At 32.3% G+C, this 19,235-nt stretch overlaps 1 protein-coding gene across 1 annotated transcript in view; it reads left to right on the top strand.

The window, feature by feature from the left end:
* The window catches only part of LOC130441699 (uncharacterized), a 32,194-nt gene that overhangs the window by 12,560 nt on the left and 399 nt on the right, over positions 1–19,235 (top strand). Inside the window, exons 4-13 of the mRNA XM_056775482.1 lie at positions 3,648–4,042; positions 5,669–5,857; positions 7,245–7,393; positions 9,241–9,512; positions 10,729–10,939; positions 12,343–12,500; positions 13,848–14,216; positions 15,375–15,526; positions 16,573–16,736; positions 19,018–19,178. Of these exons, the coding sequence (XP_056631460.1) occupies positions 3,648–4,042; positions 5,669–5,857; positions 7,245–7,393; positions 9,241–9,512; positions 10,729–10,939; positions 12,343–12,500; positions 13,848–14,216; positions 15,375–15,526; positions 16,573–16,736; positions 19,018–19,178 (2,220 nt within the window). The remainder of the gene's footprint in view (positions 1–3,647; positions 4,043–5,668; positions 5,858–7,244; positions 7,394–9,240; positions 9,513–10,728; positions 10,940–12,342; positions 12,501–13,847; positions 14,217–15,374; positions 15,527–16,572; positions 16,737–19,017; positions 19,179–19,235) is intronic.

Genomic DNA, 19,235 nt, shown 5'->3' with positions numbered 1-19,235 from the left:
GACAGTCGAATTTCATAAACTTTACCAAAAATTTCTGAAAGTAATCTCTGATTTAAATAATAAATATATTGGCCTATCATCCACTGCGGATGATAACCGCTCTTTCGGGCTCTGTGGATTCATATTTGCGCTTTGAGTTTTCTGTCACAGTTTCTTGTTCGCTTTTCTCACTATCCTGCATTTCTTATTCTTCCCAGAGTGCTGTAGGTGGACCTTTCGGCCATCTTAATTGTTGGCTTCCAATCTTGTTACCTTCCGTATCGAGTGTTTCGGCTCTCTTCTTCATATATGTCCAAACTATTTACGCATTTGGATCTTTATCACCGTCACTATATCACTTTCTTTTACGTCGTTATGTATCTCGTGGTTCATTAACCTTCTTTGCCGGTCCCAGTATCTTATTCTATATTTCTTTTCAATATTCGAATACGCTTTTCGTTTTTTCCTGGCAGGCACATGATTTTACTTCTCAGAAATTCTATATACCTCCAGTAACCTCTCAACTTCACAAAAATGCCCAATGCCCCGATAAGACCCCTGTTAGTATTCGTAAATTGTTCCTACTTTGATTGATACATTCAATCATTTCTTTTCACTATAGTGTGTCTGGACCTCATTGAAGGGTCACTTTTTCCCTAGTCCATTAAACTTTCTCTTTAATGGTCGCTTGGACAAGATAATAATCTCCTGTTTGCGATAATTCCTTTCCAATTTAAGCTGAAATGCATTTTTTAATTGCACGTATTTCTGTTTGAGAACTGCTTGGTTTATTGCCCAAGCTATCATAGCCTTTTATCCTGGATCCGATCACTATTCCAGTTCTGTCTGCTGCTTTGGAGCCGTCCATGTACCATTTAATGGTATTTATGCTCATTTATAATATGTTATTAGTTCCGATTTACTTCTACGGCGTTGTTTTGAGATAATTGTTTCCTGAAGGTAGATTCATATCCCAGATTTCATAACGTTTCGAAAGAGATGTCAAACATTTTGACCGTTTTCCGAGCTTTCCGATAGATGATTGATCTAACATATACAGCATGATGTATTTTTCCCTGTGAAGTCTTATACTTCGTCTCATTTCGTTTTCCACTCAATGGCTTTATCGTTCATATCGAGATTGAGTTTTTTCTTATACTACCAACTATCAAAATGGACCGAAGACCGCGGCCCAATCTGTTTAATGTAATATATAGCTACGAACAATTTTTAAAGGAATAAAATAGTTTTTCAGATTTTTATCACATCAGAAGCAACACGAAAAAGAAAATCATCAGCTATTTAAAGATAAACCCATGGTTTTATAGAGAGAAAACTAAAAAGTACATTCAAGAATCTGCGATAAATTCTTTAGATACGCTCATTCAAATATCTGGCGTGAGCGCATTACACGATAGTTCGTTTTTTAAAAATATGGATAGTTATTTTCTTGCAGTAAGTAAAAAGTATTGGTATCCAAAACGTTCTGTGTACTGATTGCATTCTAAGAATAATTGCTGCAGTCCATGTACCTAGCATCAGTAATTATATTAATGTACTGAATTCACTTTTCTCTTGCTGTTATAGATGGATACTTTGTGACATCTTTAGCGTTACAACGAAACGAAGTAATATTTAAAAGTGAAAATAATTCAATTTACTTCGTATTGTTAAACAACATTACAAAATATCGAAATCAACAATCTATTTAAGTCAGATAAATTTATATTATGTAGTTTTGCACTCATATACCTAGAGAGCTCATTCTGGATTGTGATTTATGCGAATCAACTATTTTCATTTCACAAATGCGGTCGTTATTTCTTAAAATCAGTTCAGTATCAAAACGTGTCAGTATAATATTGGCCAGTTAACTTTTTCCATCCTTCTAAATGCGTGCTTGCTTTTTATCAGCATTAAGAAATCGCATCACACCGGCAGCTCTAAAAGCCGAGAACCACTTGGCAATAATTCCATGAAATGGAGCACTTTTAGTAGAATATTTACGTAACTTTTCCTCTGCTTTTTTTTCTATTTGTTATTCCACGTTAAAAGAAATGTTCAATTAACCGCAAAAGTTTTCTTCTCTTTACATTTAGCCAACAACTTTTGTATGAGCAATAGAACTAATCTTTCTGTCAACTGTACGTGAAACTTTGATTTCGAATGACATTAGAAACATGACGGAAGCTAATAGTATAATAACCGCAATGTATTGTCAACGTCTGAAAGGTCAAACCGGTAGTCAGAAAAAGAAAGTTGCGTGATGTGCATCACATACTCGGTATAAGTGCTGAATGTCAATCATCTATAATTTTTTGTTTGCATTCTAGTTAGTGAGTTGGATATTTTAGATTAGAAATGAAAATGCCTTTGGCATTTTTAAATTCTCTAAATTTTGAATTAGATGTTCTTCTGAGGTTTAATTTGCGCATTAGCTACAAAATATCGAAAATTTTACATCAAGGCTGTAATTTCTTGCCTGTCCTAACTTGTTTTTCTTTGAAAATCTAATTCCCTGTTCCTGTAGCCTGGTCAATTTGTCCACCAGTCAAATGGCCGACGATAGAAAATAATACATTGATAATTCTCATTCTTAGACGCACAGTAAGGGATTTACCAAAAATTTTTCCTATATTAGAGCCATTCCATGTCTCATATGAAAATGACCCAGTCTCCCTTAACAAAATTACCACTACTAGCTTCTCTCTTTGCTTTTCAAAAATATAACTGTAATCGTATGTGATGGTATTGATCTCAATACCATCTACTCCGCATGTTTTTGTTCTGTTGAAATTACAAAGTTGGAATTTCTGGAACCGTTGGCAATAGTCTCTGAAGACGATACTTGGTTATCGAAACGTGCGTTAGACAGTATAATTGTTAGTGTTGGTGTAGTTGTGGTGTAAACAGTATATTCAATACTGTTGAAATTAGTTAACGAAACATGGTTTATTTCATGAATTGCTATTTCACCATATGTTTTGGTACTTGAATGGCAAAACAACGCTGTTTGGTACTTTTCAAAGGTCAATCGTCTAAAAGTGAGCTTGTTGCCAAATCTAACTGGTTTCATTTATATAGAAACCATCTCTGTAGATGTGGTTCAATATCAAGACCAGTAAATACGGTCCAAAGTTTGTTTAACAAGCCATATAATCCACCAGGTATTTGTCAGAACCTCTGCTTGATGTTATTGACCTTGTAATCGATCGGAATGGTTTTTCGCTCAGACAGAACACTTACTGTTAACCATTACTCAATATAACAAGAGAGCTCAGACTTGGATAAGAATTCTGGAGACAATACGAAAGGGAAAATAGTGAGAACATTTACGAGTCCAAAAATTTAACTTTAATAAGCAAGAATACTTTCCCTGAGTGGACCTCCCATTCCCAATTCACAAACACATTGAATGGTGTGTAAAGCTCACAATGAAAGTCTCAGAAGAGAAGTTTTGTGAAACTGTCTATGTCTATACCAACATCCAAATAATGATGAAGAGGTTGTTGTTGAAGAATCCGATTATCGTATATAAAATGCCGAATAATTTAGAAAATTTTTAAAAATTTTGTGTTTCTAATTCTACATTTTCAAATAGGCTTTCTAGTATGAAACTTTCCTCTTAAATGCACACTGTAATTGTCTAATCCTTTATCATGTTGTAGTTGATTGAAAAAGAAGTAAAATGTTGGCTGCTTCCAAATAACGAGATATTATACCCATACGGCGATCCAACAAGAACAATGTTCATAATACAAGAAGGTTTCTGCAAAATGTATGACTCAAACCATACATTAGAATGTACTGTAGGTCCTGGTAAACATTTAGGACTTTTGGAAACGATCTATTGTTTACCAAAGAAACATACAGTTATCGCATCCACCGATTGTAAATTGATATGCATAGAGTATGCAATATTAGATCGAATCTTAAGGATTTTTCCCAAAGAATTATATTTTTTGGAGAAAACAAAATATGATAACCAGATTATAGAAAGAGTAGAAAAATTAGAATTGATCGAAGTCGAGCCCCAAGTGATTGAAGAAACAGAAGTAGAAGAGTAAGTTTGTTACAAATCCAATAAGTGAAAAAGTAGATTTCTACAAATTATTTTTCTATATAATTCCCCTCTTTTCTTATACATAGTATATATGTATATATATTATATATGTATAGTATTTTGGTAATTTTAGCATTCCTCTCCCAATAATTAAGTTGGTATCTAACCAGTTGCGCATGAATGTTTCCACTTGATGGTTGGTCTTAAATCTCTCTCATGTAAGTGCTTCTTTGAGAGGTTCAAATGTAGAAATCATAAGTCTGGACATTAAGGTTGATGATCAAGTGTTTTCCAGTTCATTCTCACCAGTTTCTGCTCCCTTATTTTTGCAGTACGGTGCCTGGAGATATTCTGTAAGAGAAACCATACGCGGAAGTGACAATCTCGTCATTTACGTCGATTCTGAAGCTTAACTTGATCGTCGTAGGTTGCGCTGTACTAAAATTTTGCCCTTTGCCGGTTTTGATGTGAGTCTGAAGGAATTGAGAAATATGATTTTCTGCAAATTCTTAATCATCATTAAAACCCAACGTACTGAGATGTTTCTGAAGGCCATCTGCTTACTGATGATTAATTGGGCATTAGGTCCTTTCGAAATTTGAAATACTGTGGAACGTCGATCCTCTTAAATAAGTGCAATTTTTCTATTAGTCACACTGATCCAAGGACGTTCTTCACTAATTTCTAATGAAATACCTTTCTAATAACAACTTTAATTTAACAGTGGATGTAAATTTCAATAAATAAAGCACGTAGTAATAAAATTAACGAAATTTTCTTGATACGTTCACACCGAGCACCTTCTCGCTTGCTGTTTTCTACTAGTTTTTCCATTTATCCCGTAGAGGACGCAACCCTGCAAAAAAGTTTAGTCAAACTGCAGAAGCAATTTGCGTTGAATTAATATATTCCAATGAGCACGCACCTTTAGCGTTATAGTACTTTTCGGATCAAGTTTATTGTTGTTTCGAAACCGATCGAGTTAATCGGGTGGTAGTCATTTGATATGATCGATCCTTTCTACTCTGGTAGATGAACGGGTAAATGCGATTAGATGATGTGTTGTTTCATTTAAAACTTTGAAAATAATTTATTCATACTGATAGATGAACTACCTGACCTTAAATTATAGTTTCCGAAAAACCTTTGTACTGATTTTAATTGGTAGGTGTCTGTTGCTGCAGTGTCTTATTAGCTTTTTACTTTCACTGGATCTCTTTTCGTGCAAAGTAGGCAGATTTATTGACGATGTCTTGATCAACACCTCTAAAATTGAGCTGATATATATAGGGCGTTAACTGATACTAAATCAACATACCTACTCACTTCATTAGCTACTTCTACTTTTTAAAGAGAAAAAACAGATCATACTGAAGTCAATTTCGTAAACTAATGATCAATAGTTTCATTATTATTGGAATTCTCAATATTCATTTGGAATCAGTAGTACATTGTATTAATTTCTGTTCTAATTAGAGATGGTTTTTTCAACATAACGAAAATATGGCCTGACTATTTTGAAGTATACAGAAGCAAACTGGGTCCATTTTGGTTTCTAAGCTTCATATTTTTGCCAGCTACAATCAATCCTGAAGGACTTTTTATTAAAGTGTGGTGCGTTTTAAGAGCTGTACTGATCAGTTTACAAGCAGTTGTTCTGATATTGGTAATCAGTTTGCCTCCCTTTGCTTACGAAATTAATTGGATTGAATTTGCTTCTCAACTATCATTATATCTTGATATGTACTTGAGCCTTCACATGGGATACTACGACGGCAATGGAATGCTAAAAGTACATCCAGCTTATACAGCCTGGTAAGTTTTAAGTTCTGTTTCATGGTAGAATAATCATATTTACACTGTTTGACATGTTTACCGAAGATTAACAATTCACTTTCGGTCTCTGAAGATGATAAGTTCGTTAAACGTGATTATTGATTAATAAACAATCACTATACAAGATCTATCGGGCAAAGTTGGAATTTCAAATCTATTTAGAGATGATTTACCGTTTAAATATCTTTATGATATGTCGGAACAAAACGATTGTCCCAAAAAGAATGAGGGAGAATAGATGGTTCCATGCATCCCAATGAATGATTACGGCGACGTTTCTTTGATGAACAAAAAAACTATGGAACTAATGCAGACAAACGTCTTTTATCAGCAGCAAAAACAGACATTGGAAACTTGACTAAATGAAGAGGTCAAGAAATTTGTTTGGTTTGCCTGAGCTAATTTAATGTAAAACCTGAGTTTGATTGGTCGGAACTTCACGACCTTGCCAGATTCGATGGTTCCCTGGAAAAACTTTTCCCCTCTTCTTGATAATTGATGAGACTTCATTGCGGGTGCCAAATATGGTACGAAAAACAATTTGTAGAACATATATGCAAATAATTTGGACAAGTCATTAGATATCAGCTGTATAGGTTATTTTCTCTCTTCTATAACTTGGCCTCTTCCTTTATGACTAAGGATCCATCGAATATGCAGGAATTATTCTGAAAAACGAGAATATTCTATGATTGAAAGAGCACACAAGTGGATGAACGGGAGAGAAATTGACAGATCAATTTTAAAGAAACTTTAAACATAAATATAAAATTATAATTCAGTACCACAATGTGTGTTGAATGATTACATTTTTCGAAAACTACTTGATACCTGAAAATTTCAGTGGCGATATTACTAGAAATAACAGCTATCAGAAGAGGTCAAAATAAATCTTACAAATACAAGCTTATTATTGTCATTTCTCCTTTTTAACTTTATGGGATGCTGATAAGGTATTTAAAAAAGCTTACATCGTAACTTAAAGGCAAATTTTCACCATTGTTATAAAGTTTGTATTATTTGTATTATTTCACAAGAAAAGTTACGTTTTCACTGTGTAATTTTATTACTATTGACCATATTTTAGGCACTATCTAAGCAACGCTTTTCTACTGGATCTGATAGCGGCGATTCCGTGGCAAATTATTATGTTTCATATTTATCCAGACCGTTATGAAAATAACCATACCGACAATATATTTCCTCACTACTCGTACTGTTCGTGGAATCTCGTTAAACTGATTCAATTCTATAAAGTCCTCAAGTGTTTGAACTATTTTCAAAATCGAAACTTTATGTCCATCACTGCAGTAAAAATTTTCAAATTTTTGTTTTGTGAAATTGTCGTTATACTTTTATTGAGCAGTGTTGGAATAAGTTATATATGTCAATATAAATTGGATCAAAATATTTCAAATACAATATTCGTGAATGAAGATGGAGTTCCTATCACAGGCATTATTCATTGTCATTCTGGATTTTTGAAAGAAGCTTGGATGAACGATACGTTCCCAGGTAAAAGTTTTTCAAACCAAAAAGTATATCTGTAATCTCTTCTTCAAATCCTACCACATGGTAATCTCTGTTTAAATATCTTTATCAAACTGAACATTATATTTTGATAGAGACCGCAATAAGCCGTAACGTCAAGGTTTTATGCTTTTAAACGAAAGTTTAATTAAAAGAGACCTAAAATCAAGATAATTTATAAATAAAACTGAAAATATACTGGGTGTTCCTATAACAAAATTTTATCAGCCCACCCCTTGCCGAGATATCATCCTTAAAAAGTGATTACCAATTTTAAGTGCATTATACAGGGGTGAAAGAAGCAACTCTTATATCTTTTTCTCAAAATGAAGTTTTATGAAATAGCATTGTAACTTGAAATCCATAAAATTCATAGTAAATGTTGGTATGACTTCATTCTTTTTTTGATTTTAGAATAGTAAGCTGTTGTCACTTCGACAAATCATTTACGGTGTTAATGTTTATTCAAATTGTAGTAGACTGATGTCGAACGCTGCAATGGTTGACATGCATTTTGAGTATGGTATGTCAAATGCAAATTCTCGACAAGCTAGGAGTCTTTATGCTGCAAAATATCCGCAACAAATGACGCCTCATCTTTCTATATATGCGCGTATTCACAATCGCTTATCCGAAACTGGAACGAACAAGATCTCCAGAGCTACATCTTCTTGATTTCTGTTTATGGGATTAAATCATTAGTCAACATGATACCCATAATTCCTATCAACGATTTTAAGAATCGTATTCAAATAGCGTGTGACACCATAAGAAATACACTTCAGGCTACGTTAATCTATTTTCGCTAGAGGTGGTTATTTCTAGCATTTATTATGAATCGTAATACATTTAACATTTTTACTATTTTCCACTCACTTTATTAGAAAAACTAGAAATTAAGGTGTTTATTTTTGTTGTAACTATTGTAAATTGTGATTAGTCCTTCGCGAGTGTACTAAAATTACAGAATTTTAACTTTTTGCTCCACTGAAATTATAGAAAAAAAGTAACTAAATTTTAGTTACCACCTTTTAAAGGTGGTATCTGGAAAAGGCTTAGGAAAGATCCATCTTAAATTCATACAAGCAATCACCTCCTGAATTATCGCGTGAATTTAGAAACACCTTGTGTATTGTTATTTTGCTGGGTCTTCTTCTAGTTATTATTTGATAATGATAACAATTTTTATCGTGAAAACAACATAGAGTTGACCAGATATTATTGTATAAGCAAAATAAATATTTAATACTCGATAATTATGTCAATAATTATTTCAATAAAATGAAATGTATTATATAAAAAATATATCGACGAGAAAATAAATTATGAAGGTCCTTTGCAATACATATCGTATTACTTAAGTGAAGCAAGTAAATTATATAAATCTAATTTTTAACTATGATTTTTCGCATAACAACTTGTGACCTATTTAAACAGGGTAATACAAAAAATGATTACTTTCTAACATCTTTAAATTACATTTTTCTGTCTTTATCTATCTCATGCTGTTATCAGGGAAGTAATTTCAGCAGTTGTCGTTGTCACCATTCATATTTCAGAGTTACAGATAAAAATTGGAAAGCATACTTTCTTTATGTTGGCGCAAGCTCTGTAATTTCTTCCATCTCCAAGGTTTCATCATTATATTGAATAACTTGTTGCTGTTGACCTTCCTTCCAATTTTTTATCCTACCATCCACCTGTATTTTTACTTTGACTCTTGTTGGGTTGTTGGGATTGGGAGCAAGTAATTTTATGTTTTTCAAAAAACTGAATTTATAATTATATCTATGTTCACAAATCACAATTTAATTTGAAATTTCGTGTTTTAGATGTAAACGAAATCTACACAACTGGAATTTACTTTATTACGAACTTAGTAACAAGCACTGGTATTGGTGATATCATAGCTACTACACATTTTATGAAAATTGGGACGAGCTTTATCATAATAATTGGATTCTTTTTATTTACGATTATCACAGTTGTGATATGCGTTGTTGTAATGACCGAAGCAGAAGAAACTCTAAACTTTCGTGAAAATGTGAATAACTTGTCTAGGTTTTTGGACAAAAATAATATTCATTTTGCATTGAAGACACAGGTAAGGTGAAATACGTGAGAGATATGACGGAAGGGTGACTTTTCAATGTAAAATTTATACAATTAATCCGGCGAGTTTTCAGCTTTCTCAAACCATCAACTCTCCATTTACATCAAGCCATTTTTAAAAGTTTTGCAACAGAAAGTAATTGAATCAATAAACTGAAACGAAGTTTGGCAAAACTCTTTTCGTCAACAAACGCCTTTTTCTGAGGTTGCTATCGAAATGTATCAACAAACCAGCATAGTATTAGCCTATTATCGTTTTCCGTTTTTCTAAATTATCAATAAAAATTACACCTTCGGCATGCCAAAAGACCCTATACCCATATCAGCCGGTTTTTGCTTTTTTGGAATCACATTGCTCATATGAAGTCCTTTATGTTTGTTTCTGGGGAATAAAGATGTTTCATCTACTGTAACATTTCGATAGAAAAATTAATTTGAATGACGTTAGAAAATATCCAAACATTCGTTTGAATTTTTGATACGAAATAGCCTTTGATCAGTATTAACAATCGCGGTACCCTCCAGGTAGCATTTTTCATATATAACCTTTGAATATCAATTCAGCGGAAATGTTTACTTCATTAGCTATATCACGTACTTTTATTAGAGGCTCGCTAAGTACAAAGGTACGGATTTTTTTAACCTTTCTGGAGTATTTTCTCTAAATGACGGTTATGAACGTTCAGCACCATCCTTTTAAAAGTTAAAAACTCCTTACAAATCATTCTATGGGGATGAGTACTTTCAGGAAAATATTCACGTAACTTTTCCTTGGCTTCTTTACTTCCTTGTCTACAAAATAGTGGTTATTAATTAGTCATTCGAAATCCTTTTTTATCTATCTTTATCCGACAGTTTCTTTATATGAGTATTAAAATCAATCTATCAGGTAGGTTTTATATAAAAAGTTGACCCACCCTCGTATATAATTTCTAAGATAATAAATTTGTTGAAAATATTTTTCGATTATAGAAAATTAAAAACGATAATTCTTAAAAACATACTAATATATGCCTTTGCTCTTATTAAGTTAAATCAAAACTTAAATGAGGTTTGTTAAAAAATATGTTTTTAGTTCAAAATTAAATTGCACCATGTCATAAATTATTATAACATATGTTTAAGATTAAAAATAATTTTTTTCAATACATTTAATAATTTAAATTTGATAAAACAATATTAAAGATTTTTTTTATTTTGTTTTAAAGGTAATGAATCAATTTGATTTGATTTGGAATCGGTCAAAAGGTTTTAATATAAATGCTCACGAAAATGTCTACAACGAGGCATATTTTGGAGACGTACTTTTAATGCAAAGGAATAGAGTACTACAAAACAGCATACCCATTTTTCCTAATTTGGGTGAGAACTATTTGAAGATTATATTCGGACATTTTAAAGTGATTTTCATTCAAAAAGGTTAGTGTTCAATTAATAAAAACAATGCGATTGTTTGTAACTGATACTTAGATGGGGTTGAACAATTAATATTAAATCGGACGCCCCCACATTTTTAACGAAACGAAATTGAAAGTAAAGAAAAAGCCATACACACAGTTGAACACCTACTTCGTGATTGAGTAGCTGTCCATAGGAAAATGATGTGAAACCTCATGTTTCTTAAAATCCGAAGAAATAATAATCGTAGCATTTAGGAAGATAGTACACAATAGATCCTTACGTTAAGATGTTTTCTATCCTCCTCTTATCTAATATAGTATAAATTTCAATTATATTCTTTTCAAATAATCTCTTGTTTTTTATTTCAGGTGATTCAATTATCAGGTACAAAGACATCATTTCTGATATATTCATAATCGTTTCTGGTCAAGTAGACATTTTTGATAAAAATTACGAACATATCGAAACTCTTGGTTCCGCCGGCGTATTCGGAAATATCCGCAAATCTATTTATAGTTTAAGTACGGTACATGTAGAAGCTAGAAGAAACGTTGAACTATGGATTTTTAATACGGAAAAGTTTTTACATACCGTAAAGTACTATCCAATAATAAGGCAAGATCTGGAAACTTATTTCAACAATGTTCCCAGTTATTTGGCACCGACACCTTCGCGCCAGTTCGAGTTTTTTAGTGAGTTCTCGAAAAATCGTATTAGTTCTATTAGTAAGAAAAGGAACATCATAACTGATTCTACTAAAATATGTTATGAATATTGCATTTCATCAAACCAGCTCTTCAAATATGGAATCATAATTTTACTCATTAACTGCCTTCTGTTGATAATCTACATCTAGAAGTCCGTGCTGTCCTCCAATAATTCTAGAATGCAATCTTCAACCTTAAATCCCTCACCCTATATTGCCGGTGGACTACCGGAAGTAGTTATAGATTCTCTACAGTAATTTGGGCTAGGACTTTTCTATATGAAAACGTGAAAGAAATTTGTCTTAATCAATTTCTATAGTGCCTACAATTACCCGAATACTTCTCTTGGTGTATTTACTCGTTTTTGACATAGAAGAGGAACCAGAACGATTTCATCTAGAGCTTCTCGATCACCTTAAGGCACTCAAATATACGAGCCCTTATCAACGTTCACTGTCACAGACTCGTTCGATGAATAACAAGTTTCAATTGCGGTTTTTCCGAGTTGCACCTTAAATTTCAAAATAATTCACTTCCATTCTGTTACACTGTTATCAATTAGGGAAACGACTATATTTATTTGTTGGCAGTGAGGAGAGAAATTTTAACAGTAATAGCTATTTATTAGACTTATGTTCACTCAAACCATATGCTTTCATCCTTTCGATCCTACTAAATTCATGGATAGATAGAAAATTTGTTTATTTAATTCAGGTGCTGCCAAAGAAGACATCGATGAATTAGAATCTGACGAAGAATCATCCATGAGACGACCTTCAAGCATGTTTTTGTCCAAGTACACAGCTTTTCAACTACTTATTCCAACTAAATGGATGAAATTCACGATTCAAACAGATCATAAAATTTTTAAAGTATGTTATATAATATAATTGACTTTGATCTAAAAAAAATGTGATACAAGCCAATTTGTTTATGTTTATTGATTATCTTTATTGTATAGATATTTTACCGGCAAAGACCGATACCAGAATAAACTAGTTTTGCCTAGGGTAAACTAGATCTTCCTATACACGATAGGATCAACCAGTTCAGCCTACGCCAAACAATGAGGTTAGGTTAGGTTAGGCAATGATACTCTGCAATTCTACTTGCCACCAAAGTACACTATAAAAAATAAATAACAACTTTAAAAATAAAAATTGTGATATGATTATAGCCTCTACTAAAAAAAACTTATTATTTGTTATATTATGATGGTTTATATTACTAATTATCAATAGATTTTAACAACGAAGCATGTGTAGACTAGGCCGTACTAGTTTATTATAGAGTGTGCGTATTTAATATCAGGATCAACTAGTTTGGCCTAGGCTAAACTGGTTTATACAATCGGGTTTAATACAAATTAGTTTGGATTAGGCTATACTAGTTAATGCTAGCTTTTCCTAGGCAAAACTAGTTTGTCCTGAAATCGGGTTCATATGCTAACAACTTTATTAAAAACAAAGTGAAAAGTTGGCTTCACATTGGGTATCAATATAATCCCAACGTACAATCTATCAATGGAAGAATTTTGGGAAGGTTTCTTCGGAATGGCTGCCATCTGTTCAGTTGTTGATTCTCTTGTGTTTATATCTGATCACACCATGCCTTTACAATTGAATACAACAATGAAACTGCCTGATTTCGTCTTTAAGGCAATATAAGTCCGTGAAAGAGATAGATTCAGGTTCCTTTGCAAGGATCTGTACAAGATATCAACCTCTTTACCAAGCAATATAATATCTTATTATTTTTCAAAGTTATACATTATCTCCATTGCACTATTTCATGAAAATATAACGATTGAACTACTAAAATATACTACTACGACTCGATAATAACTAGAATAACCTTAACGGAGGCGGAGCTTTTGCGAAGGCTACATTCTATTTACGTTTTTTCTTCTACTCACTATGGTTAGGATCGAGAGCTCAATTCAATGAAAGAAGCCATCATCAACCAATGTCCCCCGAATTTAAATATTTGTTATTTGAAAGTGTAAAAAGGATTGCGTAGCAGTGTTCGTTAAAAAGATACAATTGGTGGCATGCCTGGTATGTGCCTGAAAATAGCAAAGTTACAATACCCAATGTTCCTTACTCCCTGAGACTTATTCTTATTTCCACTCACTTCCAGTTATTTTTGGATCCTTATTCGTACTTTATTAGTAAAAGAAATATTTTTCTTGATAATAACATATATTTTCTTGATTTCAGGTAACGGATTTCCTCACTTTTATTGCAAGTTTAATAAATATTTATATCATCCCCTTCATATTCACCACACAGTATAACGGGGCTTTAGGATACATTTACATGGGCTTGGAACCAATATTTATTTTTCGAATTTTCCTAAAACTTCATAAAGCTCACATCAACTATTACGGAAACCTAATATCGACTAACTCAAAAATTTGGCAGAAATATTTGAACAAACCAATGGATATGTTCTGGGATATTGTTCCCAACCTACCTGTGGAGTTAATTTGGTTCACTTTTCCAATAGAGGATAGGCTGTTTTATTTCAGCTGCTTCAGGCTTTTCCATTTATTGCGGTTTTATTATATCACTAAATATTTAAATTCGGTAAGAAGTGTACCACTTATTGGACAAAATAGGTCATTTTTGCATTATTATGCATATAGGAAATTAGAGTAAATTTAACAGAAAGCATAAATTTATAAAGATTTTGAATAACTTTCGTCGAACATATTTCCAATCGTATTTTTGACATACAATAATAATGTATACTTTCATTTGGAGCCGAAACCATGTGCCTGTCGTGAAAAGATGAGGAGGATCTTCGGATAATAGTGAGAAATATCTTAAGGAAGAAATTGGAATCTGTAAAGACAGTGGCAGTGATAAAGACCCAGAGGCTTAAATGATTTGGACATTTACAAAGAAGAGGTCCGAAAGAACTGATAATAAAGATAAAAGAGTGGAAGCTAACCATAGAACGGCCAAGAAATCGACCAAAAGCGCGCTGGATATTGCAGCGAGGAATTGGAGAAAAGTCGTGATAGAGAAAAGTGGAATAGGATAATCATGGAAGCGAGCAAAAAGCTGTAACAGGCTGGAGAGTAGGCCTAGAAAACTCAAAGTGCAGTGATTCACTGCAAAAAATGAAACCACATAACCCAAAAGGGTGGCAATCATCCACAAGGGATGAAAAGCCAATACAACTCTCAAATGCAGTATACTTTGATTATATATTGTTTAAAATTCTTTTCAACGAGATTCTGTAGGTCATTGTTCTGCTTCAAGTATAAGTAGCCCCTAGAAGGAGGCCATTTTCTGGGGTTTTTATGTCCCATTTCCCAACGTTTCAGTACCTTCGAAGTATCTAATCCTTTTAATAAAATGAGCAGGATATTCGCAGAGTAGATGATCTGCTGCCTATATGGTTTGTTCGCCTATTGTCTTTAGTAGCATATGACCTACTAGAAGATCGACAACCAGTTCAATGTTGTCTCTGGATATCTCCAGAAGTTTCTCAGCGTTTTTGCTTTAGATAACTTGTTTCTGAAGACGGGTAATATCATACTAGTTACAACACTACTAAGCACTTAGTAACTATTGCTTTATTTTATATTTTACTTGGTACCGCCCGGATAACTTGTATTGTTGTATGCTGCGTGTCTTCGATAAAATCTCGCAAGACGTAATAAAAATATTTTTTATTATATTGCGAACAGAATAAACGGACTTCATTTTAAACTCACATAATATCTCAATTTTTAGCATCTCAAAAAGTTTAGAAGGAAAACGTGCTGGTATTTAATAAATCTGTTGATTCATTACAGTATTTTAGTACACTATTTGGCTTGTATATGGTTTATGTTGGCCTGTCCCTTTAATAAATGCAGTAATAACTCATGGCTGAAACATTTTAAGTAAGTATCATACAAATTATAATCGAATCTTAATACTTAAATGCCTTCGCATGTGAGTTCAAAATTTCGGCACATCCGATCAAACGACAAAGACTGCTTGGCCAAAAAAAACGATCATAAATAATGGTTTACGATATTATTTCGTTCCGATACCTGCATTTTGATGATTTACAAAGCTAAACCAAATAAAAAGGTTCTGTTTCGCAGCTCGATACGTAAGATAAAGACCAAGAGAAACGTTAAATACTTTAAGTTATAGAGTTTTTTACTTACTAAGGGTTTAAGTTGAAGATTTGTTATTGGTTGATATTTTTACTTACAGAGGTCCGATTATTTAAATATTTATGTTTTGTCAGGAAGCCATTTGAAAATCGTTTCGTAAACGTTAAAACCATGAATGGGGTCGTATCCATTCAATAAACTCTCCAATTGACTTTACTTCTGCACTTTCACCGCAAACTTTTTTGAAGGCCGGATCATTTCGTTTCTTGAAATTTTCCAACCAACCATTGCTAGCTTTAAAATTATGGATTCACGGTGACTTTGCTTGCAGATTCATCAGCTTCTTCCTTTAGTATGGGTCGCTGGCATCGATGTTTTTATTTCTCCACTGTTCAAACCATGTAAATAAACATTGTTCAAAATTAGAGAATTAAGCAATTCTTCGACTTTTACATAGAATAATTTCTCCCGATTCTTGCTTCTTCAATAATTCAGCTTCGTTTTTAAATATGATGGATAATATACTTTCATGTATTCCAAACTGGACTGCAATGTCTTTTCTTTTTGAATCACATTTTACAGCTTCGATCGCTTTTATCTTATATGTTATCGTTTTCAGTTTTCGTTTTGCTAATAGCTACTGATATATACGTGTATGCAATTGACAATAACATCGGGAAACTTTTTTGTTACAACTTTGAGTTACTGAGATGCACAAATTATTTGTTCCAGTTATAGAGGATTCTTATTTTAAGTAGAAAAGATTCGAGGAGAAGGAAATATAACATTTTATTAATTCATAGAGGTATATATTTTTGTTTTAGTCAAGAGAACTTCGAACAATATAAGTTACTATTATCTTACTACTATGTACTTAATATTCTCACTACAACTGGTATTGGAGATGTAAGTCCGGTAACTTACTGGGAAATGGTCTTCACCTTGATAACTTTACTGATAGGGAAAATTGCATTAGCATTGGCTATAGGTAAGTAATTTCCTCTTCAAATTTGATATAATTTCAGTCGTATGAATATTTTCAAAATAACTATTTGATTGATGAATTTGTTCGTGTGTTGAATGTTATAGCTATTGAATTTTCTAAGGAACTGTAAAATCCTATCAAAATTAGAAGCTCTTTTAAGTCAAAATATGAATGAGAAATAGAACATTTATACAATTTATAAAGACGTTTGCAGCATATAAAAAATTTCTATGTATGCAACTGAATTTTAATCCACAAGCTTCAATTTAAATAGAACCTGGCTATAAATTATCAATTCGCTCTTTGATTAACATACGCATTAGAACCGAAATGAATCAGTACCAAAACAAGAACGATAAAGTGTAGGTCGAGTCCAAAAGAATGCTGTATATTGTACTATACTGTCCGAAAACAATATAATTTCGTGATATTATAATGAAACATCAAAATGAAAACTTTCGATTTTCATATTTTTTATCATTTGTTTTTCCATTTACTACATAAAATAATCAATCAACTTTTCCCACTTTTTCTTTTATTTCCTGCTTCAGACTACTAGCACCTTCTACTATTCATTACTCCTGGGTACTCATATTTGTTTACTTGCTCAATTTGGTTTAACTGAACACACTGTTGTGTTGATTGAAGTTGATAGGCCTCCAATCAGATGGAACTTAATGAAACCATATCTTCAAAATCATTAGTATATTTTTACAACTGTCTCTTCTCGTTTATTTTGCTGAATTAGATATTTGTACAAAATATTAGGTACCTTGAAGTAACTCAACCGAATATTATAGTTGCAAGGTTTGTTACATTTTAGCATCTCGTTTCTAATGGTACGTGTTTGTTAATCAATAAGAATCACACATTTATTTTTTGGGTCCAACAACCGTCATATTGTTCACATTACCTCTACACCAACACTCACAAATACACTTTCTGACGCTCGCTTCGATAACCAAGTTATCGTTTTCAGAGACTGAAGGTAAACAGTGTATTCACAAAAAATTCCAGAAATTTCAAATTACTTGCAATTTATTTTCCCTGTCTTTGAATATTATGTACTTCACCTTCTTTTGCTATTTTCAAGCTCTTAGTTTTTTTTTTCATCAATAAATTGTATATTTTGGTTCTATTATCCAAGCCCCTATACTATCTTTTTTATCTTACTTTTTGCACTTTTTATTGGTTATTTTATTACTGTTGGGGAAAGTAGTCGCCTTAGTAAACATTTTTGTTTAACACCTATCGTTGTGGTATATTCATTTGATTCTTTTCATCCATAGATTTCATCATTTTAGCAGTTATATTGCCTCTTCCTGATTCTTTTCCTAGCTTTAATGATTTACTTGCTCCTACTACTTTTTTCCTTATCTTCTTAAAATTTTGTTAATGCCATTTTCTATAGTCTCTTTCTCAATTTCCACATTCGTAAGCTCCTCGAAGTACCTTTCTATAACATTATGTTCCTCCGTGAATATAGTTTTTTACTTTTCTTTTATATTCATTGGATTCAGAGGTTTTTTGTTTTCCTTCACATCAATTGATACTTCTTTTCATATTGATTCATATATTTTCATTATCTTCCTTATTCTACCTATTTAAATATTTCAATTCTTTTTCCTTTTTATCTTTAATTAACTTTCATTTCTCATCCGTCCACCACTCTGTCCTCTTTATGTTTTTATTAGGTTTTTTTAATCCCGCTACTCTCTCTTCTTCCAACTTAGTATTTAGTATTGTAATCAACTTCCTTTACATTATATCATTTCATTTTTTCTGTTACTATCTTTCTTCTGAAACTGTTAATTTATTAGTTTTTTCCATTATGATATTTCTATATGAGTCAACAAATATTTAGGTTGTGTGTGTTTATTTTATTTATGAATAATTTGGGCAATATTTTCAGGTACAGTTCTGAAGATGATTTATATTTCAGAAAGAAGTCTTCTCACATTTAATACGAAATATAATTTACTTAAAACTTTCTTAAAAGATAAAGATGTTTCAGGTAATTTCGATCCGTTTTCTATATTTACATAAACAATAAAAAATCAATTAATAAAATTAGTTATGTCCAAGTTCTATATCTCTAGAAAAGAGGACAGTCGAGGTGCACCGCCAAGATCATATATTAACGTTTCGAATTATATCAATGTCCTACTAGCCCTCTATGAAAACTTTCAGACCAAAATTATATTGAATTATAAACTCTTTCGATGTCTTCTGGGCGTAGTTTTCATCCGTCAATACGGCAACTAACAATTCGATGTATTTTCAGATTATCCTTTGAAAAAAACATGTTTATACCTAAGAAATTTGTGGAGTTATTCCGAAGGGTACATTGAATGGAAAATTTTGGAGAATTTGTCATTTCCTTTACAACAAGACCTTACCGGTGCTCTTTATGGTAGGCAATTGAGGGAAACATTTCTATTCAAGGTATTAGCAATGTTAAATATGTTTTTAAATACATAAATATCAGTAACACGAAAGTTA

Source organism: Diorhabda sublineata, chromosome 3 (assembly GCF_026230105.1).
Source record: "Diorhabda sublineata isolate icDioSubl1.1 chromosome 3, icDioSubl1.1, whole genome shotgun sequence".
In the NCBI taxonomy this organism is placed as follows: domain Eukaryota; kingdom Metazoa; phylum Arthropoda; class Insecta; order Coleoptera; family Chrysomelidae; genus Diorhabda; species Diorhabda sublineata.
Note: the sequence above shows the minus strand (reverse complement) of the source record. Positions and strands in the feature narration are given on the sequence as shown.